This window comes from Protobothrops mucrosquamatus, unplaced genomic scaffold (assembly GCF_001527695.2).
Source record: "Protobothrops mucrosquamatus isolate PMUCROS unplaced genomic scaffold, P.Mucros_1.0 scaffold139, whole genome shotgun sequence".
Classification (NCBI taxonomy): Eukaryota; Metazoa; Chordata; class Lepidosauria; order Squamata; family Viperidae; genus Protobothrops; species Protobothrops mucrosquamatus.
This window is the reverse complement of record NW_015386505.1, coordinates 19,390-46,967: the sequence shown is the minus strand read 5'-3', so window position 1 is coordinate 46,967 and position 27,578 is coordinate 19,390. Positions and strand designations below refer to the sequence as shown.

The window sequence follows — 27,578 nt, the reverse complement described above, 5'->3', positions numbered from 1 at the left end:
ATGCAGAACTGTCTGGTATTTTTATAGTTAAACCAGGCAACAGGGAAAAAGGGAGGAGAATAAGGATAGCCCGGGAGAAAGAAACCGGAAGTAAATCACATCTTCCAAGTTGATTGGAAGATGTGAACCATGACCCCAAAATAAGGGGGTGGGAAATGCTTAGAATGTATATGCGTAACGGAAGAGAAGCCAGACCTAAACATTTCCACCATGCTGTACTGACGTCTCTGTAACCTTAATAAATGCTTTTAGGGAAAAATATGCCTGAAAGTCCTTTTAAGTGTTTCGTTAATCAGACACATGACATTAAGAAGGTTTGGTTGTTGTTGTTGTTGTTATTATTATTTTATTCATCAAATTTAGAACCCACTCATCTGCCTCATAGAAGGACTCTGGGCAGTATACAAGTAAAATATTAAAACATAAAAACTGTATATAAAATTTAAATAAGAGGCAAAGATCGTTCCAATCCAACATTCAAAGTTAATTAAAAGGCAGGGTAAGGCCACCAGGCTATACTCATCTGTGAGTCCCTAGTAAGATGGCAGAACCAGGACATTTCCAAAAGTCAGAATGGCAGGGGCCTGCCTCCCCTCTAGGAGGGAGAATATTCCAAAAAGCAAGAGCAACAGCAAAGAAGGCTCTCTTCCTGGTTGGAATTTAACTGATTGATTCTGCAACATACCCTCCCTACCTGACTGGGTGGGACGGGCTGATGTTATGGGGTGAAACTGGTTCCATAGGTAATCTGGTAACCCCATGCCATGTAGGGCTTTAAAGGTCATAACCAACACCTTGAACTGTACCTGGAAGCAAACAGGCACCCAATGCAGCTCATGTAACAGAGGTATTACATGCATCATTCCTTGGATAACCAAGATTTCTTACGTGACCACATTCTATACCAACTGAAGCTTTCCAATACTTCTCAAGGGTAGTCCCACGTAGAGTTCATTGCAATAATCCAAACAGGAGATGACCGGGGCATGAGTGAACACGTTGCCTAGTTATTAGCAATTATGTGGTACCCTCATTTTATTACTATTTGTCTTACTGTGCATTTCATATTTGCTTTTATTTTTATTGTTGTGACTATAAATAAATTTATTCCATTTTTGACTTACCTATTTGCCAACCATAGCTTGCCACATACATTAGTGATAATGTTGCTCAAACCCTGATGAAAATCTGAATTAGCCCTCTGTTTAGATTCCAAATAAGATTGTAGCAAGTGAAGGACCTATATTTAAAAGAAAAAGAAAAAAAGTTGCAGACTGTTGTTGCAATATTTTTCAAATATCTCCTCCCCTGAATTTGGATTTTGCTAAAAAAATAATTCTTTAGTGAGAAAAACTTAGCCACTTGGAGAATAACCTTCCAAACATTTACAGAAACATGATGACACTGATTAAATGTACTTCCTTCATCACTGAACCATGATCTGTACATTGCTGTATTCTATAGTAGTCTATCTGTCACTAAATGAACTATTTTTCACCATGTCACTTTTCCTTACAGGAATTATAATGGTAGCATTATAGCATATCTACAACAAGGTAATTTGCATCAGAAAAGGAAGAAAACCCTGTATTATACTGTGCTTATCAGAGAGGCAGCATGCATGTATAGTTTGTGTAAATAAGCAATCTTAGGAAAATTTTTATAACATTATAATGTGCAGTATGTGCAGTGTAATATTTTTAATTACTATGGAATATGGAAATAATAAGAGTTGTATACAAACACTGATCTCTTCTATGACCGTCCCTTGAATCTCATACTTGGCATGAATGTGTATAACTAAATAAAAAATACAGGTGCATTCAATTAAGCATTTGGGACATCCTTTTTTTTTTTTTTGACCACCCTCTCTATGTACAGTATATGGTAAATCTGCAAATGTGCTTAAAGGAATATAACATCTCAGTACAAAAGAAAAAAGAAAGAACAAATTAGTTGTCCTTTCTATATTAAAAGTCAGCAATGTTAATAATTTTCAAAGAACGTGAGCACAGTGTAAGAATGGAAGTTATCTGCTCCCATCTGCAGATTTTTGAAGAAAGCATAAGCATATTTTTGATTTTGGTAATTTGATTTATAATACCATATACTGGTTAGAGAGAGAATTGCAGAAATCACATCCAAGATAAGGGCTTAAAAGTATAGTTTTTATTGTTAAACAGCTGTCTCCTCCATGGCCGCACTGTTTCAAACTTATTTATTTACTTTTGTTTTTTTATTTATTTAATTTACAGTATATGGCTACCCATCACAAGTATGTGATCTGCAAGATTCAAAGTTCCTTTCAAAGTTATGAAACATAAGAGTTCACGCAAAATTAAAAAACCTCATAAACTTTCTTTATAATGCAACTGTTTTCAAGAGCAATGTTTCCTAGACACTTTTTAAAAAAATGTTTAGATGAAATACCAACTTATTGGACGTGTAAATAAGAATCAAGTTTGCTCGGTATACTTGGAAAAAGAGCAAATACATTTTTCTGAATTATAGTAAGCTATGATTTGATTTTTAAAACAACGGTGTTGTCTTATTGTTACACTATCTAGATGGCATCGTCATCTTCTGAAAAAAACAGAAAAAGCCACTTTAAAACTTGGATTTGTAGTTTCTCATGAAAGGTTAAAAAATTCAAATGGCTAAATACAAAGAAGCATTACCACAAAGGGAGTTTTCAATAACAACAACCTCTTTTCTGGGACTTCCAGAGAAGAAATGGCAAACTGAAGATGGTTTTGCTAAAAGCTGACTTCTTACCCTTTAAGCAGTAGCATCTGAGGAAAGCCAGAAAGTGAATCTTTTCTGTAGCAACACCTCCCCTCTGAAACATCCCAGACCCCAGGTGCATCTGGCCCCCACCTTGGCTGTGTTCAAAAGAGCTCTAAAAACTTTGCTCTTGGGTTCAAGTGGGTGGCTGGACATGTGTGACTATTTAATGGTTGTTTTTCTTAGAGCATTTGGTATTTTTTTGCTTTAGTTATAACTCTTTTTATTGCATGTGCCCAGCGTTACTGTAGAGTTGGGTGGCCATATAACATTTCTAAAGTAAATAAATGCACATAGACATTTAAATCCAAAAAGAGTTACACTGATTTTACATTTACTAAATAAGATTTTCTATATGTATATGTGGAAGAAGTATCTTTTTGCTTTCTTAAAATCCATAACAAATTATTTCAAAACATGCATGAGAGATAACTAACAAAAATGTATTGGAATATAAGCACAAAGCCAAGTCTAAGAAGCGAATGAAATAAAATTTGTACTTTTTTAAACTATTGATGCTTTACTGCCCTTATCACCTAAGGAAGGATTAATACAATAATCCTCCACTTACAACAGTTCATTTAGTGTCTGTTCAAAGTTACAACACCAATGAGAAAAGTGTTTTATGATTAGTTTTCACACTTATGACTGCTGCAGCATTCCCATGGTCACATGATCAAAATTCTTATTTTGATCAGACATTTGGTAACTAACTCAGATTTATGACGGCTGCAATGTCCTGGGGTTATGTGATCACATTTTGCGACCTTCTGACAAGCAAAGTCAATGAAGAAGCCAGATTCATTTAGCAACCAGGTTACTAACAAGTGCAGTAATTCACTTAACAAAAACAGTAACTGTGAGAGGGATCTTGGAATACTAGTGGACAATCATTTAAACATGAGTCAGCAGTGTGCAGCAGCAGCCAAAAAAGCTAATACAATCCTTGGTTGTATAAACAGAGGCATAGAATCAAAATCACATGAAGTATTAGTACTGCTTTATAAAGCCTTAGTAAGGCCACATCTGGAATACTGCATCCAGTTTTGGTCACCGTATTACAAAAAAGATGTTGTAAAGGTCTGGATACTAAGATATATGAAGAACAGTTGCAGGATTTGGGAATGGCCAGTCTAGAGAAAAGAAGGACTAGGAGGGGACATGATAGCAGTATTCCAGTATTTGAGAGGCTGCCACAAGGAGGAGGGGGTCAATTTATTTTCCAAAGCACCAGAAGGCAAGACAATAAACAACAGATGGAAACTAATGAAGAAGAGAAGCAAACCTGGAATTAAGGAGAAAATTCCTAGCAGTGAGGACAATTAACCAGTGGAACAGCTTGCCTTCAGACATTGTGGGTGCTTCAGGTTTTTAAGAAGAGACTGGGCAGTCACTTGTCTGAAACGATATAGGGACTCCTGCTTGAGCAGGGGGCTGGACTAGAAGACCTCCAAGGTCCTTTCCAGCTCTATTCTGATTAAATGTGGCAAGAAAGGTCGTAAAATGAAGCAAAATTCACTTAACAACTGTCTCATTTAGCAACAATGTTGGGCACAATTGTGGTCATAAGTCAAGGACTACTTGTAGTGGGTCTAACCCATATTGAATTGAGCTATTCCATTCCATTCTCAGCCTTTGTTGAGTGCCAGCAATGGCCTAGATCAGTGATTCTCAACCTGTGGTCCACGGACTCTTGGAGGGGGCCATGATATTGTCACAGGTGATCTGCGAAGGCTTGAAGAAACATTATGATTTAAATCTTGAGTTAAGTCTTGGGGGTCTGTGATCCGTGGCCATAAAAGGTAGTTAAAGGAGGTTTGTGGTAAAGAAAAGGTTGAGAACCATTAGTCTAGATGTCTCTTCTCTCTTTTCATCTCCCTCCGCTTCTCTATGAACCAGAGGGAATGATGGGATCTATCAGAGGGGAGAAGTTGAAAGGCAAAAATCTGATCCAAAGCTTTGTCTGCCCTCCTATTCCAAGCAGCAACTAACACTTCAGATAGAATTTATGACATATAAAAACTGACTTTCTATAAATTAGACAAAAATTACATACTGTTCCACTACACTTGTAAAATCTCTGCTTGCATATCATTAGCTTGTATACTAGAGTCAAATATAAATAAATATTTGAATTTCTAATTTAAAGATTGAAAGAATTCTGTTCAGCTCAGTGATTGTTGAAAAAAATTATGTGAATGAACCAAGATCACTCTATATTACACATTTTCGACAGAGAAAATTTGACACCCTGAGGGATTCTACATGCTTCAGCAACTGAAATGAATACCACATACACAGTAAGTTGCACTAGAAAAGGTGAAACGAAAACAAAAAAACTTTGTTTTATCCTGAATTCAGGCAGGCTGATAGTACCACATAATATGGTATTTTTCTAAAGAAATCCCAATAGTTGCATTTGGCTTATGCTCAGGATCTGATCAAATGTAGTATTTGATGAAAACAAGAATCAATTATATAAATAAATGGAATACCTCCCTGAACTGGCTAAAGGAGAGTGATAAGCGTCAACACATTTGTCTAATATGGCAGACTTTTGTTTGTAAGCACTGTTATTATATCTGATGCTTACTAAATTGATAATTCTCTTGCTTCTCACTTCTAGGAACAGCATGAACAATCTTACCAGATTTTATTGATGGTCCATCTGGGAATAATCCTTGTAACAAAGTTTACAGTCTGAACAAATAATTAGTTAATGCAAGTTCTTCTGCTGTTATTTATTAATGCATTTCTTTTCAAATTATAAACTTACTAGAAAGAAAGCCTCTAATGAAACTCAAACTCTGGGAAACAAATGAGCCACATAATAACATTTACTATAACTCATCAGATTTTTACCATATGGATATGAACAAGTCTATTTATAAATTTTATTTCCCATCAGGCTAAGCATGTCAGCTTGTAATAACATATTAATGTTAATGTTTTCCAGTCATTTTCACAGTGGCATTTAAACTGCAAACGCCTAAGCCAAGGTAAATCTAAGGGCAAACCGAAGGCTAACTACATAATCAAAACCAGCCTTAATGAGTATTGTGCTAACACAGTGAAATAAACATTAAGGCTAACTTTAGTACATAACAGTATTTAAAACAGTATTTGTTTTAAAATTTCCACAGCATTTTTATTACATTTCCAGAACTACCTGAAGATCAAGTAATCTCATCGCAGGTGACCTCATTTCCCATTTGATAAGTGGCACATAAATTGCACGCATCTAATGCAAAGCAGAAAGGGGGGGGGAAGCTTCCAAGGCTTTCAAACTTGAAAAAAGACTAAAGCCAAGATTCCTTTAAAAATGTTATTATTAAATGTCTCTTGTTCTTCATAATTTTCTAAAACCAGGTTGAACACTGAGCATTTCTATTTGGGAAAGAAAAGTAATTTAGATGCACAGTAGCACTTACTCCCTTCCCATATGCACAAGTCCACGTGGGATACCATCCTTGCTGGTCTGCTGATAGTGATATTCTGCCACTATGCAAAGCATATACCCACATGTTAGGTTGCTAATAGCAGCCCTCTGTGTTACACACAACACCTGGCCATCTTTATAAAATGCACAAAATATCAATTCCCTAGCTTTATTGTAGCACACCTACAAAACAAACAGCAGAGACACATGGGATAAAAAAACATCCTAGGACACAATCATGACATTATTTATAAACCGTCCTCAATACATGCATATTCCAGTTTGATTTACTCATAAAATGGATGATTCAGTGATACTTTTTGTGCAGTGGCTGCTTAAATATTAAAGACTTAGAATACCTGACAACATATAAAGTTTACCTACCTGTTGAGACAAGACTCCATGTAAAAAATTAACAACAAAGACAATAAAAAGGTACCTAGCCATAATTTTTATGTTTTCCTCTCCACTTGACATTAGAACTTTTTTTTTTCAGCTTCAAAGGAAAGCTTATCTTGGTCAATAAAACTGAACTATAAAGAAGAGCAATTGCAAGGAAGGGGCAATGAAAAATATTTAATGATAGTAGTTTTTCTGCTTTGATCTCTAGATATTATAACATTGATTCATAATAACAGCCTTTATAAATCACCTATGAAAAACTACAAGTCAAATACTTTTGCCAAGTCAAATACCAAAAATACATGATTAGCAATATTCTTATTTCAAAAGGCCAAGGGAGTTAACTGAAAATTCTACTACACAACTTATTACTCAAAATGCATATTATTATGGGGAGGGGGGAAATGTCCACAGAGGATGCAGTCAGATACCCTAAGACACCGAGCAATCTTCATATATGATTGGCTATTTTTGCATGTCATTTTTAAAAATTGTTTTGCCTGTAAGACAATTTCCTACCAACAGGACAGAGAAGGAAATTAATCATTATGATTTGATTTTTCCATACTTTTAGTTGGTTATTTTTTCAAAAGCAGTTATGATCCTGGTTCTGACCCATTTTTTAGACTTTGCCCCTTCAATGTCCAAGAGTAGCTCTTGGTCCCGCATACTGCAGACTCCAAACTAAGCTATAATAGTAACTTTACAAATTGAACTCCTCTATTTTATTCCATGCCCTCACACATTAAGTTTCCTATGAGAACCATTCCTTACTATCGTGGGAAAAATAATCCATATGAACAGAGACACACCATAAAATGCTGCTGCTTTCCTAAGCTACTGCCAAAAAATAAAAAGCAAAATTTCAAAAGACAGGAGAATGAGAGTATAAGCATATGTAGCCAAGAAGGAATTTAAATAATCATATAATACAAATAAAATCTAGACTTAACTCAATTCCAAGTAAGAACACTACCATTAATATGCATTCCATCCTATCTACAAATTATATAATCACACTTCATGCAACTCTACAATGTAGAACAAAGCAATATTTTCAGAATATCTGAAAAAAATTGGAATATACACCTTCAAGAAATTCAGAAAAAGGCAATATAAAGTGTCCAGGGTCATGTCATGATAAATAGAAATAGCACTTAAACTTATATAATGCTTCATGGTGCTTTACAGCCCTTTCTAAGTAGTTTACAGAATCAGCATATTGGCCCCAACAATCTGGGTCCTCCTTTTACCAACCTTGGAAGGATGGAAGGCTGAGTCAACCTTGAGCTGGTCAAGATCGAACTCCAGGATGTGGGCAGAGTTAGCCTGCAATAATCACTTAGCAATGGCCTTCCAAAGGTTGCTGAACTACAGATCCCAATATCCCACACAATTGGCCATGCTGGTTTGGGGTACTAGGAATTACTTGTTCAGTAAAAATGAAAGCTGAGATTTCCCTCAATCTTGAATTAGAAAAAGTACAAACTGAAATGACTCATAAATCTTTGGTGCATGCTGTAGTTATTTTTCTTAAAAGTAAGCTTATAGTTATATTGACACTTTGATACAAAATACCTGCATTTAAAACTGAAGATTCATTTATTAAGTTACAGTTCATACATATTTGTTTATTAATTTTTTTGATAAAAAATGTAAAAATAACAATAGCAAAGGAATAAAACAATGAAAATTAACAGTAGAAGTACAACAATATGAAATTAAAAAGATGAGCGGAGGGGGAGCAGGAAGTGCAGGGGGGAGATGGGGTTAGCTAGTTAGTCCAATAGCCACCTTCATGATCAAATGCTTCCCTGTTTTATTTGAGAATGATCATGAATTATCTTTGGGACTTTTTGCAAGGTCAATTATTGAAATAAAGTCTGTATCCCATTTTTAATATCTTGATTATGGGAATCACCCCGATTTTTAAAAGTTAATCATAAGTCTGTTACAGGTTTTTTATCAATTTGGATATTACTCTTTTGTGAATAAGTGTTTACCTCACTGATGCTACATTATGCAAAAAGGCAAAACTCACTTGTAATAGCGTTCCATGAACTGCATTCTGCCGTATATAAGGATCAGTGCTAGTTGGAAGGCCAGCTAACAAAGAAGATACTGTCTGTGGCACCAAATTTAGCATAACGAAGGGAACAAGGGCTCTTCCAGCCAGTTCACGTGAACGGTACACAGGAGAGTTACCACATCTAGAAGTCAGGAAACAGAAAGGCAGAATTTTTCAGGTGTCATGCATACGCAAGGTATCTCAAGAACAGTATTTTATTATTATTATTATTATTATTATTATTATTATTATTATTATTATTATTATTATTATTATTATTATTATTATTATTATTATTATTATTATTATTATATTATTATTATTTAAATTTATATACCGCCCTATCTCCCTTACGGGACTCAGGGCGGTGAACAGGTAATAATAAAATGAAATATTATAATGAAATACTCAAGAAAATATTTATGCAATTCTCATAAATGTATATATTTCATCCGAAAATGATTTGTGAAATGCATAAATGGTTTATACACATAGCACTTACCATTTTTAATAAACCTTATGGGGATCATAACAATAGCTTTTTTTGGAACGGACTGGAGCTTTTTGTTGATTTCAGTTTGCATACTTTGAGCATGCCACAAGGTGGCACTACTTGAATTGTATTTTAATTGTGTATTTTACTTATGTGAATTATACTCACCTGAAACCTATGCTTTTCACCACAGAGATATACTGTTGACTAATATAGAACGAATCCCATTCAAGCTGTCAACTTATGAAAAATGTTTATATCACAAACCCTACCTAGCAATAAATAGAAGACACCATGATAAAGACAAGTTCTAAAAAGGCATGGCAGCTGACCTAAGTTCAGCTAGGCGGATGACACCAATTAGAGGTAGGGAAAGACACAACTCCCTTTTAAGTGATATTTTTAAGGATTTCCTTACAGCCAAAAGAAATTTGTTTTCTATGAAATGGGTACAGAACAAAAATCCCGGTAGCCAGTACCTGCTGTTGAGCTGCTACCAAATCCCTGTGTCAGGCTGCATAGAACAAAAAATAACTCTACTATTATCATTCTACATAAAGCCTATTTTCTGCCATATAATAATTTATTTATATAATAATACAGATAGTCCTCGACTTACAACCATTTGTTTAGTAACCATTTGAAGTTACAATGGCACTGAAAAAAAGCGACTTATGACCCTTTTTCACAATTATGGCTATTGCAGCATCCCCATGGTCACGTGATTTACATTTGGATGCTTGACAAGTGGTTTATATTTATGATGGTTACAATGTCCCTGAATCATGTGATCACCTTTTGTGACTTTCTGACAAGCAAATCAATAGGGAAGCCAGATTCACTTATCAACTGTGTTACTAATTTAACAACTGAAGCGATTCATTTAACAAACTTGGTAAGAAAGGTCATAAAATGGGGCAAAACACAACAGATTTCTCACTTAGCAACATAAATTTTGAGCTCCATTGTGGTCGTAAGTTGAGGACTACCTGTATGAGCAATCTTCATTTTAATTGTTGGACCATATTTCATTTAGAGGACCTCATTATTTTGGGCATATTTTCGAATCAGCAGATTTATAGGTTCAGTACTACACAACTTCTGAAAATGTGGTCCTTAGTGGTATGAGATACATGCTATTGATTTCGGCAGAAAAAAAATCTGCTTTAGTGACTAAAGTATGAGGTACATGTCACAATGTTAACACAGTGTTGCACTTGCTTTAATGTAGGCATTCTTCCAATTCATTTATTGGCTTATTTGTAGAAGCAAATACCACGTGGAAAGAAAATGAGCAGCTTAGCAAAAGGATTAATTAAAATAAATAGCATTTTACCACAACAGTGCAATATAATTTATCTTAAAATGCTTCCATATTTAAGCTATATTATCTCTATTCATATTTAACAGGTTCTTGTAAATGTTTCTTTTCAAATACAATTAACTCTGACATGATTGCTAATGTTTAGTTTCTAATTAGCAGTAACTATACACTCAAGAATGCCATTTTTTCTCTTCACAATCATTTACAAATGATGATTTCCCAAAGGAATCTGGCTTCAGTTCAGGAGAAAGAATGGAAAATGGGAACAGTGCCAATGTTTGTGACTGCCAGATATTTTGTCAAAAGGTACTTTCCAAAAGCATGATTCAGAGAGCTTTTTTTTCATAACCACTCTAGAGCTACATTCCACTGTATTTAATTGCATTAGTCTCATTTCACTAACATAATCAAATACTCACCACACGTCAAATAACTTGATTTAGTGTGTTTTATTAAATATGTTTTTAAACAGAAGCATAAGCATTTAGAAATCTAAAATTATTTATTACATAATGGCAAATTAAATGCAGGTGTGAATATAACAGTATAATGCATTAAGGCAAAACTAAAATAATTTCAAATTAAGTACTTAATACTGCAAACACAGAGCTATATAAAACAGGTCTATTCCATGTTATGAAATGCCTCTCACAAATATCAAATTAAACAATATATGGCACTGCCTGAATATTTTTCCTTTTCCCCCCATGCCACTTCTTTCTCATTCAGTTCTATTCCAAACCTCAATTTATTAAGTTTATTAATTATAAACTCTTTTCCTTCTAGGACTACAAATAACCAGGCTAAGAAGGCAGACAGCTTCTTTTTCCATGCATGTATTTTGACTTTCCCCCAAGAGAAGAAGTTACCATAGCCACATGAACAGGTCCTGTACACCAACAGACAAATGTGCACCTTACTAAAAATTGTTTTAGACACAATCAAGTACTAATTTCAATTGTCTGTTTGTTATGCCACCCATCTCACTGATACAGTGACTCTGAGCAGCTTACAATAATAGTTGCTTCTGAATGTCAGGCAGAGGCAGATATAGGATGTCGGGCTGTGCAATCTTTTGGATTCATTTCCCAAAATGTGATTCCAGGCATACAAGGTTGTGAACACAAAGCCCCTATGCAACTACCTAAAGCAGCTTTATCTTTTCCCAAGAGTTAAATGACAAAAAAAACAACAACCCTGAATGTGAGCTCTTCTTACTACACACATTTAAAATTTGTTTGGGTTTCTTTTTTAAAGTATCCATAACTTTTTTTGGGGGGGGAGGTTGCTCTCTTTCTCATTGAACTGGATAAAATTTAGAGAGAAGCTGGATTATTACTGAAAGATGAAGTGTGCCAAATTTCAAAGAAATAAGCGTGCATAGTTGGCACTGAGACTATGAAATGAAAGTTGGAGCCCAAAAAAAGTACAGAAACCAAGAACAGCATAAGCAACAAGTAAAGTCAGTTGGGTACAGCACTAATCAGGGGACAACCTGTTGCAAAACTATCCTGGATATTTTGATCTGTATTGTATTGTATTGTCTGATCAAAAAAGACTCATTCATCTTAAAGCACAATTGTTTTATCTCTGCTAGAATATTAATTTTGTTAACTTACAGGGGAAGGAAGGGAAGAAGGATATAGCTCTCTAGATACAAGCCTTTAGTGAAGTAGACTGTAGAAATACATTTCATTATTTTCCAGTAAGGAATTCCACCTTTTGATTCCTCCTGTATTCCCCTCAACTATTCTTTGTCAGAAATTACCAGACATAAATTTATTGAGCAGAAGTGGAAAGAAAGAAAGGCGTTACTGCATAATAGTCCAGCAGAAGTAAACAAGTCATAAAACTTCAGGTTGGGTTGCCCATTTTTGCTTCCTTGTTATTAAAGTCACAAAGAAGTCATTCAACAAGAGTGTATCTGATTCTGGAGTTCCTGTCTGTAAAACATACTATTTCCTTCTGGCAGTTCACAGTAAACATAGGAAATTGTTTGAATTGTCAAATAAAGTCTCCAAAGAATAAAAGGTGCTAGTAGCAACCATGATTCCTTCATGTTAAAAAATACCAACAATAAATCTAGACTTAACAAGACTGGATTACAATGAAATCTTTCTATGATCTTTCTTTTCACCAAAACTGACTTGGAAGGTTTTTCTTTTCCCCTTAACATTACTCTGAAGGGATTTGCCTTTTTAAAGTGAATAAACAAAGCAAATCAGACAGGCTTTATCATGCAACACCTGGAAATTCTTGAGGTAAAAGCACAAATGTTGTAATGAAGTAAATGCTCTGTTTGTATTGTCTGCATTTAACCTTTGCTTTGTTAGAATAAACTTTAAAGTATGTCATGCCTGAGCATGAAAAAAATGAACATATTGCCCACATAAGACTTCCCTGAAATCCTGGTATCCCTGAAGAATTCTTCTGTTCGCTGAAGAAATATGTTGCTTCTCCTAAGATGTCTACATAATACATGATCAAAACAATATATTATATAGATGAAATGCACACCAAAAATTTTTCTCTATCCATATCTCTATAATTTACAATTTTCAGTTTAATTTTCCTTATTCAGAATATACTATCAACCTGATAAAATCAGGTGAATGCCATGTAATAATCAATTAACTACTGATTGGAATATAGTCTCTACTTTCAGAAGCAGTAGGCATCTCCGTATTTGCTGCTGGACAACACAAATGGGAAAATGACATTTTGCTTATCCATCTAATTGTAAAGCTTACTCACTCTACAAGTTTTACTTATGGTTTTCCAACCAGCTGGAGAATCCTGGTCCAGATGAGGAAATCCTCTGATCCAAAGCATCTCTTATATTCTTATTTAGATAGTACAAATTTATAATACAGGAATCTGTAATAAGGTACAGAGTTTACTAGAGGAAAAAGAAAGAGAGAGAAGGCAGAACTGAATTTCTCACTGCCTTTGAACCTAGAAAATTGCTGGAACACACCAACACTTCAAAATCTCATTTAGTAAAGCCAGAGTCAATACAATCTCTTTGGTCAAGGGTGGCAAGCTTTTTGTCTAAAGGGCCAAATCTAGTTCCCTTCCAACTCTGCAAGCATAACTGGCAGGTCTGCAAGCCAAGGAAGATGGTGTCAGTTCACAAGCAAGGACGCCACTAATAGCCTGTTGCCACTGCCATTCCAAACACTCTGCTCCCATCCCTCTGCCCCACTCCTTGCTCCAGGGGCTCAGCTGAGGCTTGGGCCTGATGATCTGCTGCCCACCCATCATTCTATTCTTAGCTTAAGGACCTACAAAAAACCCTGGTGTGGCTGTGGAATTATGGGAGTTGGTCTACCCACCTTAAAGTTGTTGAAATTGGGAAACACTGAACTAGATGTTTATTGCATTTCACAGAGCTCATTTCTGCATCTCAATATGAGTTCAATTAGTTTTATTTTGCAATTTTTTAAAGCCACATGGAATTTATTACATTTTTTCTTTAATTATCATTGGTTTTCTTCATAATAAAGGATAATTCTGCCAACTTGAAAACTAATATAAAACAAACGAAAGCAACTGCTTTCTTGTTACAGCCATTTTACTATGTCAACAATAGAAATATAAAGTACATGAGAACCTTACTCAGTAATAGGTGACTTTAGGAAAACCATTATTTAGGGTGACCAATCTTTTCCACTGAGGAAAACCCCAGATATACAGATCCAAAGAAATGGACAACAGTGAAGTTGATTCAAGAGGATAGTCAAATTTAGTGATAATTCATTTTTCCCAATAGAAACAAAGGTTTAATAAACAGTGGAATGGACTAGATGAGGTTGATTCTTCCTCAGTGGAAGATCACATAGTCTACATTTTTTTCCCATTAGCTCATAAGAATTCTTTAATTTTAAGCAATAAACACAGAGAACATGTTATTTACTCCTGATTAAGAGCCTTGTAATTGCTCTTACTGATTGAGAATCTTAAACATGTGTAGCACATTTTGTTAAGAGAAGATGGAGCCTGCAAACAGATCCATCTTTTAAGATTAAATTCCAAAGAATCTGACTTGGCACTCTCCACTGGTATAACTTTCCCCTTCCCCTACATAAGAAGGTTTATCTTGGAGGTGAATAAAAATAGTTCTATGCAAATATTCAAGACAAATAGATGAACCATTGAACCACATACATTCAAATCGAATTAATTAACCCCATTAGTTTTCAAGTCATTTCTGACTCTCTGTAATGAGCTAAAACAAAATGCAACAGTCACAAAATTACCATTGGAATATTTTGTATACATACATACATACCGTACATACATACCGTACATACATACATAGTTGCACCTGACTCAGAAACAAATTATCTATTCTACCTGGCACAATCTTAATTTACTTTCTATTTTAAACAAAATAAAACAGAAGTCAAGGGTGATGCTATTTGCACATTTCTCAAGGTGAGATATGACTTGCCTCTGCAAACAAATAGCTAATCAAGATACAACACCCAAACCCACAGTCCATATTTATATTTCTATCAATATTGACCAAGTTGAAAAGATGAAAACTCAAATGTTTCAAGCATAACATCATCTAGTTTCAAGCCCCTTCATTAAATATTGGCTCTGCCACCCCTAAAAACTATTTAGATAAAACATCTTAACTTGCTTTAAAAGCAAAAAGTCATGGTTTTAAATTGACAAATTACTAAGCATTTATTAACTTCATTTAATTATTTCCTTTACATATTTTGAAACCTCATAAGGCAGAAAATTAACAGTTTTGCAATCTTACTTTTGTATTATTTTTAATAAATATTGCAAATTAGAACTAATGCCAAGTTGCCCTTTCAAAATATTTTTCCATTCTTTCTTAATGCAATTTATGAATGAGCTAGTGTGTGGTATAAGCTATAGATTATGACTTAGTGATGCATGTCACCTTCTTCCTGGCAGGAGAAAGTATATTTTAGCCCCTTTTCCAATGCTACCATTATGCTAAAAAAAAAAAGGTTGTAGCAGGTATTCCCTTTGACAGCCACACAGACTACCCTAAACATTTGGGACTGTTAGGATTCTCATATACAGAATAAGAAACATGATATCAAAATAATAGGAAGTGATAGTACCACTCTAAGTTACACTGCAGTTCTGTGTCTAGTTCTAGTCAACACAATAAAAGGACACTGAGAAACTCTAGTTTGTACACTACATCATACAAAGATTAGTTAAAGGAAGCTGATATGTTTAGCTTAAAGAAAAGCTAAGCAGGGACATGATAGCAGTCTTCCAATATATGATGGAATGTTTTACAAGATTGTTGGGATGGAAGAATTCTCATAGTACTTGAGGGAAAGACAAAGCTAGTAAGTGGAAGTCAACAGGGAGAGAGCCAATCTTGAAATAAGAAGAAATTTCCTGACTACAAGAGCTATTAAGTGATGGAACAGCTCCATCACCGGAGGTTTTCAAGAAATGATTAGACAGCAATTTGTCTGGAATGGTCTAGGATTCCTATCCTGGGATGGATATTGAAGTAGAAGCCTTTCTTGATCCCTTCCAACTCTAGGATTTAATGATTCATAATATTCAGTGGGAAACAGTATTTTTTAAATGTCATTTATTCCCAATTGTTTTGGCCATTCTATATTTCTAATTGCCATTCTTTATTTGCCATTCTTTCTCTCTTAAGCGATTGCTTGATCTTTTGGATCTTCCTTGTTATTTTGATATGTTTTTAATCTCTTTGTACACTGCCCCGAGTTACTCTGTGATTGAAATTAATCAGAAATTAATTGAATGAATGAACAAATGAAGGAGTGAATGAAATCATTGCTTCATGGAATTCAAAGGGGCCATTTCAACACCCTTCTCCATACAGGATTCCAAATTAAAATAACCACAATAGATGACTATGGAGCCCCACTTGAACACCATCCAACTAACAGGAGCCAACATCATTCTGAGTCACTCTTATTGTTGGGATTTTTTTTCTAATATGCAATTAATAAGCTCTTCCTTCTATTGACTCTTCCTTCTATTGATTAAAATTAGCAATAACCAATACATTAATTTAAATGATTGCTTTTTAAATCAATTAAAGTTGAGCCCTATTTAAGAACTACAGCCATCCATTATACAATGGAACTAAGACCCATATCTTTTGTTGAAGGCATAATGCCTAAAGCAAAACCTATAGCAAACAATGAATCAATCAAAATAAATGCATGGTAAATCAGAATTAGCAGCATTTAACAGAGGAGATAGAAATCCACATGTAGTAAAAACAGACTAAACTGCTAACAAAGGCAAGTAAGGGCATATAGTGTTCCATGTGCTAGAGATTTTCTTTCTTTCCCCTTTCCCTCCCCACTGTGTCCTATTATTTGCTCTTGTATTTTTGTATTTTATTCTATAATCTAATAAAATGTTATAAACTTAAAAAAGAATCATGTGATATTTACGTTATAGTAAATGTGCTTATATATGGTATCTACTAGATTAACATGCAATTTTAATATCACAGTGAATAAGAGTTGTCTCATTTAATAAGGAGAACCAAGTGATCTTACCACACAAATTACTGAGACTTGTGACTAAAATGATTTATGCATAATTCATTTAAAACACAGCAAATTTTTAATTCGATTTTTGCTAAAATAAAAATTCCATGTATTAAAATGAAAGTATTCAAAACCTAATTAGAAATGGTTTATCCTGTGTTTTAAATATGTAAGAACACAGATAGAAAATCAGACCCTCAGGGTTTCCTACTGAACTAAGCTAGATTTTGACCATTTCTTTTCTTGAAAGGCAATGGGAAGACCATACAACTGGATCTTCATACCCATCATTGCTGTCCATAAAGTAATTGAACAGGCAGGTACTTTACTGTAAAGGCACTTTACAGTACTTTACTGTAAAATCACCAGTGGTGGGATTCAGCCAGTTTGCGCCACTTCGCACCAGTTCGGCAGAACCGGTGACTAATTTTTTGTTGCCCAGGCCCAGAATGGACTTCTGGAAGCAGCATCCACACAGAGAACTGGTTGTTCCCATATTTGAATCCCACCACTGAAAATCGCCCTTCATTTAGCCTCTCAGGAGAATGAATCTTCTCTCACTTTAGCCTTTTGAAAAAGCACCTTTGGGATAATCATGACCTGGATGACTGAGAATCTCCATACATGTGCTACATTATACTTAACATTTACTAAAAAATAAATGTTGTAAAGGAATGAATGAAAAAAGTATTTTAAACTAATAATACTTTGCATAATAAAATTAATTGGGAACTTTATTAAGGAAAACTAAGCATTAAAAATGCAACTTACCTCAAAATAAGAGGAACAAAGGAAGCCATGCTAAGGGCTGAATATGTGCCATCCATTGGTGATGGATACAGCTTACTCAAGACCAAAAGCAAGAGAAATAAGCTTGGGTGAAGCTTCAACTCTTTAGTTTTACTACATAAAAATATACAAAGTTTGTCTAAATTATAATCTTGCTTTTTCAATTAAATGTTCATATAGATAAAGGGCCAGATGTTTAAAGTTTGTCATAGTCGTGGACCAAATTTATTTACTTTTACATCTTTTAAAATGCACACAAGCATATAACCCAATTACATTGCAATAAGAGAACATATTTAAAAAAAACTACTTTTTTCTCTATAGGAAAGCTGAATCTCAAAATCACAGGTAAAAAAATATATCAATGTGAATTTTGTCTTAATGTTTTAAAATAAAACTGAATTTAAAATTAATCTTAAAATCATTTTAATGCAGAATGTCATCCTTTTATGTTCAAAAAATACATAAGAATGAAGAGAACAATTAATTGCTTTAAAAAGTGTTCAAAAGAGTTGTGAGCAATTTAAAAATTGACAAGGGAAAAAAATACTTCAGAACTATTCATTAAGGCAACCTACATTTTTCAGGCTTCCAGACAAAAATATCATCAGCTGTAATAAATACTGCTTAAAGAAACCACACTTTTATTCAGGCTAACAAGGATATCTAAAAAAACAAAAAGCCTTTTTTATGAACAGCAGAGAAGTAACATGGTCATGCCAGGTCTGAAGTACTTTTTCCAAATAATTTTTGAAGCATGCCCAGCGAATCTTATCCTATTCTATTTTCCACTTCTAACAATTTGTTGTGATACATAACAATGAGCTTTCTTACCTGTCTGCTGTACCGGTTATTTGTTCCAATTGACTGAGCAAAAATGGATAAAGACTTGGAAATCGAGTAAAGAACTCCCTCCCTGTCATTCTGTAGAAGAATATAAGAAAATCAGTAGTTTATAACAATGCACTATTTTCAAGAACTTTGTCTTCTAGATTTATAGGTAATTTGGCACAATCTAAACAATTCAAAAGTTCATGTTACTCAAAACATGTGAAAGATACTATAAAATATGTATAAACTATTAAAAATATTATATGAAATAATTTAAAAAGTAACATTGAAGAATCTCTTATATTAGGCATTTATTTCATTGAAAAACTCACTTAACACAATTGTGGAATGTAACTCATCATTCCAAATCATCTCACCTATTGATGAGTTACAGCAATCTAGAGTTAGGGGATCTGTAGCCCACTATGTAATGCACTTTGATCAGAGTTTATGATTTTAATGCTTCAGCTTTTAGAGGAAGCTCCCTTCCATTAAGTTTAATAAAGCAACAACTGAAGTGGTAGAACAAAGTAGTAGAACTATTATTGGACTGAAAATAATTGATAGCAAATGGAATATGGAACATGGCAATACTGAATACTTCCCCCATTCAAAAGCTTCCTACGCACAGAAATTCAAGTCCAGGTACAGGAGAAACCTTTCCTTCAACATGATAATTTTACATATGCAAAGTACATTTCTTTCTACTACATTTATTCCTTGCAATATAATGCTTTAAAGGTTTAGAACAACGACACCATCTGAGAAGCTGATTTAAAACTTTGGCCAAAGCTTAATAAATCTAAATTGTTTCATAAAAAAGAAAAAGTTATAGCATAGTGGCTGGGAAATTCTAGGAGTTGAAATCCACACATCTTAAAAGTTGCCAAGGTTGAAAAACACTGATCTGTAGTGTAGATGGTGTTACTGGAGAAATGTAATAGCTGTGCAATTTGTTTAATGTGTGTGTGAACACTCCATCTGTGCCTGAGAAATGGATGAGCACTGCAGTAAAGAATGAATGAAAACTAGAAAGAGATTAATTTGTTAAGCCAGGGGAGATACTTAGCATAATTTTAATTGAAAGTGCATGAGAAATAACAATGAACAAATTGGGGAAGCACGCTGAAACTTTGTGCCCAGCAAGAGGTGTACAGGTCAAATTGTGGTTTTTCAGCAGATCATTGAATAATATATATCAGTGAAAAGGAACGTCAATTGTTTGTTGATTTAAAGAAAGTGAATAGGCTTGAAAGTGATAAAGTAAATAGCCTTGAATTACATGTACTTTGGAATATGAAGATAAAAATTGAATTGCTGAATGGAGTAGGAACATAATGGAAGTTAAACAATCAAGAAAATAAATGTTACACTTAGGATTTCCTGCCTGAGCAGAGGGTTGGACTAGATGACCTCCAAGGTCCCTTCCAACTTTTTTTTTTTTATTATTATTATTATTATTATTATTATTATTATTATTATTATTATTATTATTATTATTATTATTATTATTATTATTATTATTTTATGGAGATAATATAAACGATGCGATTCTGTATTGGTTGTGAACTAAATAGCAAATGAAAGATTATATGATACAATGAATAGTATAGTTCTGAAAATGAATATATTCAAAAATGAAGATAGCTGGGTCTGACAGGAGAAAATCGTGGCAAAAAATGGGAGCAAGGAGTTGAATTTGTATGCCTTGGGAAGTTGTGGTTACATTTGATCCTTGCTTCATGAGCCATCGTCCTCATTTAATGACAGCAACGGGGACTGTCAGGATTTCCATTCTAAACCTCATGGTCATGTGATGTTTTACAATTGCATTGTTTAGCAATAAAAATTCTGGTCCCAATTACCATTGTTACCCAAGGACCTGTTCAGTGACCAAAGTCATGAGGGTGCTGAAAAAATGGATCTGTGACTGATCTTTGAACTTATGACAGTCACAGTGTCCCTGTGGTAATGTGGTAACAATTCAAAATTGCCTGCAGTTAATATAGCCTTCTATGCTGCTCCCCCCCCCCGCGCTGTTCGTTGTCTTCTTCAACTATCTCCCCTCTTTTGGACTTAACATCCCAGCCTTACATAGAGGTACCACAGAAATGTCCTGCAAGCTGATGGATGACAGTTGCAGATGGGCAGGTATACGCTGTTGCCCATCTAGAAGGAAAGGGCCGTGACATCCAGGGCGATCCTTTGCCCTGTACTTTGTCACCTACTGGGACAGTCACACCACTGGGACAGTCCTTTGCCATGGCACTGGGGCTTCTTGCCCTGCTGAGAGATATTTTTTCTGTCCCCTCCCCCTTAATTGCATACCAATAACATCAGGGTGAGGTAAGAGAGCCGCTCAAGGAGGCATGGCTTTTGAAAGACTGTTGCTGTGGAATTGTGGGCAAGATGGGCCTGGGCGAGTGATATGAGGCACTTCTCATTCAGCAAACCACTGAAGGTAATGGGCTCCAAAGCAGTCACTTTTCTGGGGCTTGGTGCATGGCAGCTGTGAGGCTGCTTGCTGTGCCACTGCTCTGGAACTTCTTACTGGGGCTGCTTGCAATGCTAAGGCTCTAGGGCTCAGGACTTGCTTGCCATGCTGTCACAACAGTGGGACTTCTTGTCGCTTAAGGTTGAAGGAAAAGTAGTCTCTTGTGTTGGAAAAACCAAAGTTTAGGGCTTGGATTGGGGTGGTCCTCGCCTAATGACTGTTTGGGATTTGTTTTTACATTGGCAACAAGGACTGCCAGAATGAGTCACTTGCTTTTTCCTATTAAGGTTGTTAAGTGAGGACTTCCTATAATGTCTTTCAGCTGTTTGCACATTTTCAAATGTTGCTGTCCATTTTGCCCTTTTTTGTAAACCACTTGCTAAACAATGGATAAAGTGATAAAGTCACTTTAGTGATAAAGTCACTAAAAAGATGATACCTTTGATTATTTTATTTTACTCTTTCTACATGTGTAATTATACATTGTAGTATATCTTAAATCCGTTTGTGTATTTTCAAATATTTTGTATCTATATAAATACTATTTTAAGATATTACGTATCAATAAAGTTACAATGCAATTTTGAATATTTGGTCTTTAATATCAACTACGCTTTATCTTATGATTTACTGGATTACAAAAGTACAACTACAAACTCAAATAGACCAAATTAATCATTCATATTAATCTCACGAAAAAAATATAAACTGACTTCTCTGAAAATGCAAGACCTAAAATGAAGGTCCATGTGAGCTTTCATCTATATTTTATACATTATTTTATCCTACTCTTATGCTAATGTTTTATTTATAGTTTACATGGAACAATAAAAGTTATAAGGTAACTAGCAGAATGTGGGGGGGGGGGGAAACTACGAGTAGTGGGTAAGGGCAAAATAAACCATTCAAACATCTTAAAGGAAGTTGACAAATAGTCTCTCCTTGGTGCTAGACCTACCCAAGTCTTCTTTGAAAAAGCAATTAAGAGAATTATACTTTAACAAACAAGCATGCAACATTTTTGTTTTAAAAAAACACTGAATTTTTGAAAAAAGCCAGTTTGGTGTAGGACATAAGGTACAAGCCTAGAAACCTGGAGACTGTGAGTTCTAGTCCCATCTTCTTAGGCATAAAAGCCAGCTGGGTGATTTTTGGGCTAGTCACTTTCCCTCGGCTCAACCTATTTCACAGGGTTGTTGTTGGGAGGAAAATAGGAGGAAGGCGTATTTTATATCTTCGCCACCTTGAGTTACTTATAAAGTACTAAAGGTAGGATTAAAATATAATAAATAAATATGTACAGGGGCTATAAAAATATATATTTTTAAAGGCATTCGAGTACAAGCTAAAACAAAATGCAAAAGTGTGCTGATACAAAGATAGGACCTTATTGTGGAACAATATATCCAGCTTAATTGTTTAAACAGATATTGCAAAAAAAAAAAAATTTATCAGCTATACCTTTGCAAAGATTAGTGATTGTAGGAGATATTCCAGTCCATACCAATTTAAGCACAATTAAAAAATGACAAAAATTTGAGACAGACTGCAATATGGCAGTGGCAGAGTAATACAGGTAGTCCTCGATTTATGATCACAACTGAGCCCAAAATTTCCATTACTAAGCAAGACAGTTGTTAAGTGAGTTGTGCCTCATTTTACAACCTTTTTTTGCCACAGTTGGTAAACAAATCACTGCAGTTGTGAAGTGAATTATATGGTTGTTAAGCAAATCTGGCTTCCCCCATTGACTTTGCTTGTTGGAAGCCAGTTGGATGGCTTATAAATGGTGATCACATGACTTCAGAGCAGTGCAACTGTCATAAACATATACCAGTTGCCAAGCACCCAAATTGGAATGCATGAGTTTGATAATGCTGCCACGGTCATACAGTAAGTGTGTAAACCAGTCATAAGTCACTTTTTTCAGTGCCATTGTAACTTTGAACAGTCACTAAATGAATGGTTGTAAGACAAGGACTACCTGTAATAGTTAGGATTCTGTTGTGGGGCAACAGAGAAAACAATTTAGGCACCATTTCTACACTTTAGTTACAGATTATTTTTGTGAATTATTTACAGACCTAATTCAAATTTATTAAGCCAAGAAAAAGAATGTCTGAAAATCTAGAATAATTCAATATCAGTAAAATGAAAAAAGAAAAAAGATTGATGAATATAGTGTTTGTTTTCCAAGAAACAGCAAGGCAACATGCTTAACTACCAGAAAGCAAACAACACTGCTTAAGTTCATTGACTTAGGAAAACACTCTTTTATACTGCATAGGTCTAAAATAAATACTTTGGGGAAACAGAGAACAAGCTATTGTACCTTGGCTTCCATTTTCTTTCAGACAGAAACCGATAGAGCAAACATTCCTAAGGGCTTACCTTGCCTGTGTTTCTATAAAATTAATAACTGAGCTGTCAGTCAAGGCATATATAAATACAGTAATGCTTTCTCCTTTAGAAGCTCTCCTATTTACAAGAGCAGCCAGCCAAGATTCTGAAATGACTGCATGGTCTGTTGGCTTTGATCTCTTTTATACCCTACTCTCCCAGTATCTGTTAGTTTGCTATTTATGATACCTTTGTGTATTTAGGCATAAGTAAAGCCACTGTGAAAAGCCAGCACTTCTTAATGATGAAGAAGGTAAATACATCAGGTAGTGCAAAGGATTGAAAAAAAAACCACTCCAGATACAGTCATTTGTTAATGCAGGAGACTGATTGCATTATTTTTCTAATGTTAAAAAAATAAAGCTTAGCTGTGTTATTTAAGCATATAGTAGCTTCGTAGTTGTAGAAACATCCCTCAGTATTCTCTTTACCATCAGCAGAGAAGGCAGCATATGAAAGACAGGCTTAAGATACAGGAGGATCTGGACAGACTTGAACACTGGGCGCTATCTAACAAAATGAAATTCAATGGTGAAAAAAGTAAGGTTCTACATTTAGGCAAGAAAAATCAAATGTACAGGTATAGTATAGGGGGTACCTTGCTCAAGAGTAGTAACTGTGAGAGGGACCTCGGAGTCCTAGTGGGCAATCATTTAAATATGAGCCAGCAGTGTGCTGCAGCTGCCAAAAAAGCCAACACAGTGCTAGGCTGCATTAACAGAGGGATAGAATCAAGATCACGTGAAGTATTAATATCACTTTACAATGCCTTGGTAAGGCCACACTTGGAATACTGCATCCAGTTTTGGTCACCATGATGTAAAAAAGATGTTGAGACTCTAGAAAGAGTACAGAGAAGAGCAACAAAGATGATTAGGGGACTGGAGGCTAAAACATATAAGGAACGGTTGCTGGAATTGGGTATGTCTAGTTTAACGAAGAGAAGGACGAGGGGNGGGACATGATAGCAGTGTTCCAATATCTTAGGGGCTGCCACAAAGAAGAGGGAGTCAGGCTATTCTGCAAAGCGCCTGAAGGCAGGACAAGAAGCAACGGGTGGAAACTAACCAAAGAGAGAAGCAACCTAGAACTAAGGAGAAACTTCCTGACAGTTAGAACAATTAACCAGTGGAACAACCTGCCTCCAGAAGCGGTAAATGCGCCAACACTGGAAGTTTTTAAGAAGAAACTGGACAGCCATTTGTCTGAAATGGTATAGGGTTTCCTGCCTGAGCAGGAGGTTGGACTAGATGACCTCCGAGGTCCCTTCCAACTTTATCATTATTATTATTATTATAGCCTATAACTTCTTTAGAATATTAAACAAATAGACTAGAAGATGGAAACAAAATTCAAAATAATTATCATAGGTTAAGTGCTAAATGGAAAGATAACAAAAAATGCAAAGTTCTCAAATTTAGGGGTAAAAATCAAGGCACAGATGAACTTGACTTCATAATAAGATATATGAAAAAGCCTGGAATTATAAATCAGCAGTGTGACATGGCTGCCAAAAGACAAGAACCAAAATATTAGCCATTTCAGGGGAAATGCTAGTTCTGATATCTTCCACACTGCACAACTCCCAACTAAGTACTGTGTCAGGTTCTGCATACTACAATTTAAGAATTCCATTAAACTAGAATAGATAATAAGATGAATAACTAGGAACTGGTTAGAAATGAAGTCTGTGGAAAGATTGAAAAGAATTAGAAATTGGAATTGGAAAGAAAAGTCTTAACAAGAAGAGCAAATAAACAGGGAGATGAGGAGTTCCCCTTCAATGGATATGTTTATGTTATCATTTGTTGGCAATAGCTTTATTTGGATTTCTGAACTCAGCATGGGTTGGACACTAAATAGCCCATGTTTTCTCTATTTTAAAATATGTTAAGTAAATCTGCAATTTACAATGGTTTGGAAAGGCATCCTTTATATATCAATGAGAAATAGGCTAGTGGCATGAATTCTTGTAGAAGTCTAGGAGACATTTTACATTTCTAGTACTCTGCTTTGTTAAAAAAATATTTATATCAATATTCCCTAAAGGGAATCAACCTCTTAATGGAATGATAATCAAAGTAATATTCTGAAATAAATAATATCTACTTGAATAAGGTTTCCTTTGTTAGACAGCCTGGATGTTTCCATTTGTTTGGAATTTACAGAAATAAAATTCACTTTTATGAATCAGTTCCTCTTGCAGATTTCACAATTCCAAACTATTGCCACATTTAAAGTGACCAAACTAGCTATATAAAATGCAATCTAAATTCAAGATGAAGATGAAAACAAAGGCTGTCTAAGGAAACCAAACAAAACATAGTTGCTGTAGGTGCACTGCATTTGTTTTATTAAAAAATGTATCAAGGGAGACATCTAGTGGTTTTAAAATACAGAGGTGGAAAGCAATAAAGTTTTCTTCAGCAGTGATTTTAGGCAAAGAATCAATTGTCAAAGATCAATTTAAAATAGTGTCAATGCATTTGTTACATAAAGAGCTCATACATTCCAGTAGGTTCTGGTTATTTCTCAAAAACATTCTGTATTTGTTAAGTGTGCAATGTTTGGCACAATTCTGCATGAGAGATAATAATGAGCCAAATCTGGAACGTATAGTGTGGCTATATGCTAGGAAAGAAATAAGCAGCTGAGATTTCTGATTTTCAGCAAGACACCGAGAAATGTATAAAAATGAAAGAAAATAGACTGTATATTTCTTGTGTCAGAAAAAGCAAATGATAAAGTGAATAGGCTTGAACTAAGCAATGTTTTGCAAAAATGTGGAATTGAAGATAGTTGCTAGATAAATCAGTACATAAATACTGATATATAATGGAACTAAAACATGTGTGACAATAAATAGAATGATTTGTGAAAAGTTCAAGAATGACCAAGAAGACATAGATTTCAGATGGAGATTCAGAGGATTTTCTTTTCAGATGATTCAGATAATTTTTTGAATGCATTATATGCAACATAAGCTAAATGCTTGTGACAAAAATGATAAACCTGTTTTTTGAGACAGGTGTTTCCAAGAATAACTGATGCCAAGATTAAGGAAGACATTTTTGTTGGTCCACAAATCAGATATGTCAACAATGGCAAGTGCTTTGAAGGTCTGTTAGTGGAGCCAGAGAAAATTGCCTGGAAAGCAATTCAAGGATGTCATTGAGAATTTTCTTGGCACCAATTTTCAGAGCACCAAACTACATCTGGCTGATTAACAAACTTCTTATACCATACAAGACCATGAAGTGCAATGTGTCATTGAAGATTCATTTTCTGCATGCACGCTTGAACTTCTTTCGCAAAAATCTAGATATAGTCAGTGATGAACATAGTGAAAAGTTTCACCAGGACACAATGGAAAAACAGTAACGGGACAACTGGAATCCATCAGTGTTGACTGACTATTGCTGGACACTACAGTGAGATGCATCAAACACCAAGTACAAACTAAAATCAGCAGCAAAACATTTAGCTCTGTTGAATTCATGCAGCATTTTGAAAACTTTATGCAATTAAATATACTGTAGTCATTAAAAGTTAATTTCATATTTCTTAAGATACCTATGTAACACAGACATTCTGAAGTTATACTTGTGTTCAGTTTGAAAGAATCTGTCATACTCACCGAAAGTTTTGAGAAATAAATATTTCTGAAAAAAATTGTTGTCTGATGTAATTAAAGAGTATAATCAATACATCAGAATATATGTAATTCTTAGGATCATTTTTGAAAAAAGACTCCATATCGTTTGGTAACATTATGTTTCACATATAAATTTATATGTAATCAAAGTTTATAAATTTGTTCTTAACTATGATATATTTTAGAGAAGTATTTCTTACTGAAATGAACATACCTGTTTTTCTTTGAGCTCTCATCCTTTCCTCTCTTAACTCCAAATATTCTTGTAATGAGAGTGCTAAAGAGAAGCGTAGATGAATTTCTCACCTAATATATTAAGCAACACAGCAAATATTAAGATATTTGTATTCAGTTTTT

General features: G+C 34.7%; 1 protein-coding gene across 1 annotated transcript in view; it reads right to left on the bottom strand.

Moving 5' to 3' along the window:
- The window catches only part of LOC107284969 (thyroid adenoma-associated protein homolog), a 75,529-nt gene that overhangs the window by 36,949 nt on the left and 11,002 nt on the right, over positions 1 to 27,578 (bottom strand). Inside the window, exons 3-7 of the mRNA XM_015813104.1 lie at positions 27,436 to 27,527; positions 18,676 to 18,765; positions 17,824 to 17,955; positions 8,667 to 8,835; positions 1,125 to 1,240 (exon numbers count right to left, since the gene is read on the bottom strand). Coding sequence (XP_015668590.1) covers positions 1,125 to 1,240; positions 8,667 to 8,835; positions 17,824 to 17,955; positions 18,676 to 18,765; positions 27,436 to 27,527 — 599 coding nt within the window. The remainder of the gene's footprint in view (positions 1 to 1,124; positions 1,241 to 8,666; positions 8,836 to 17,823; positions 17,956 to 18,675; positions 18,766 to 27,435; positions 27,528 to 27,578) is intronic.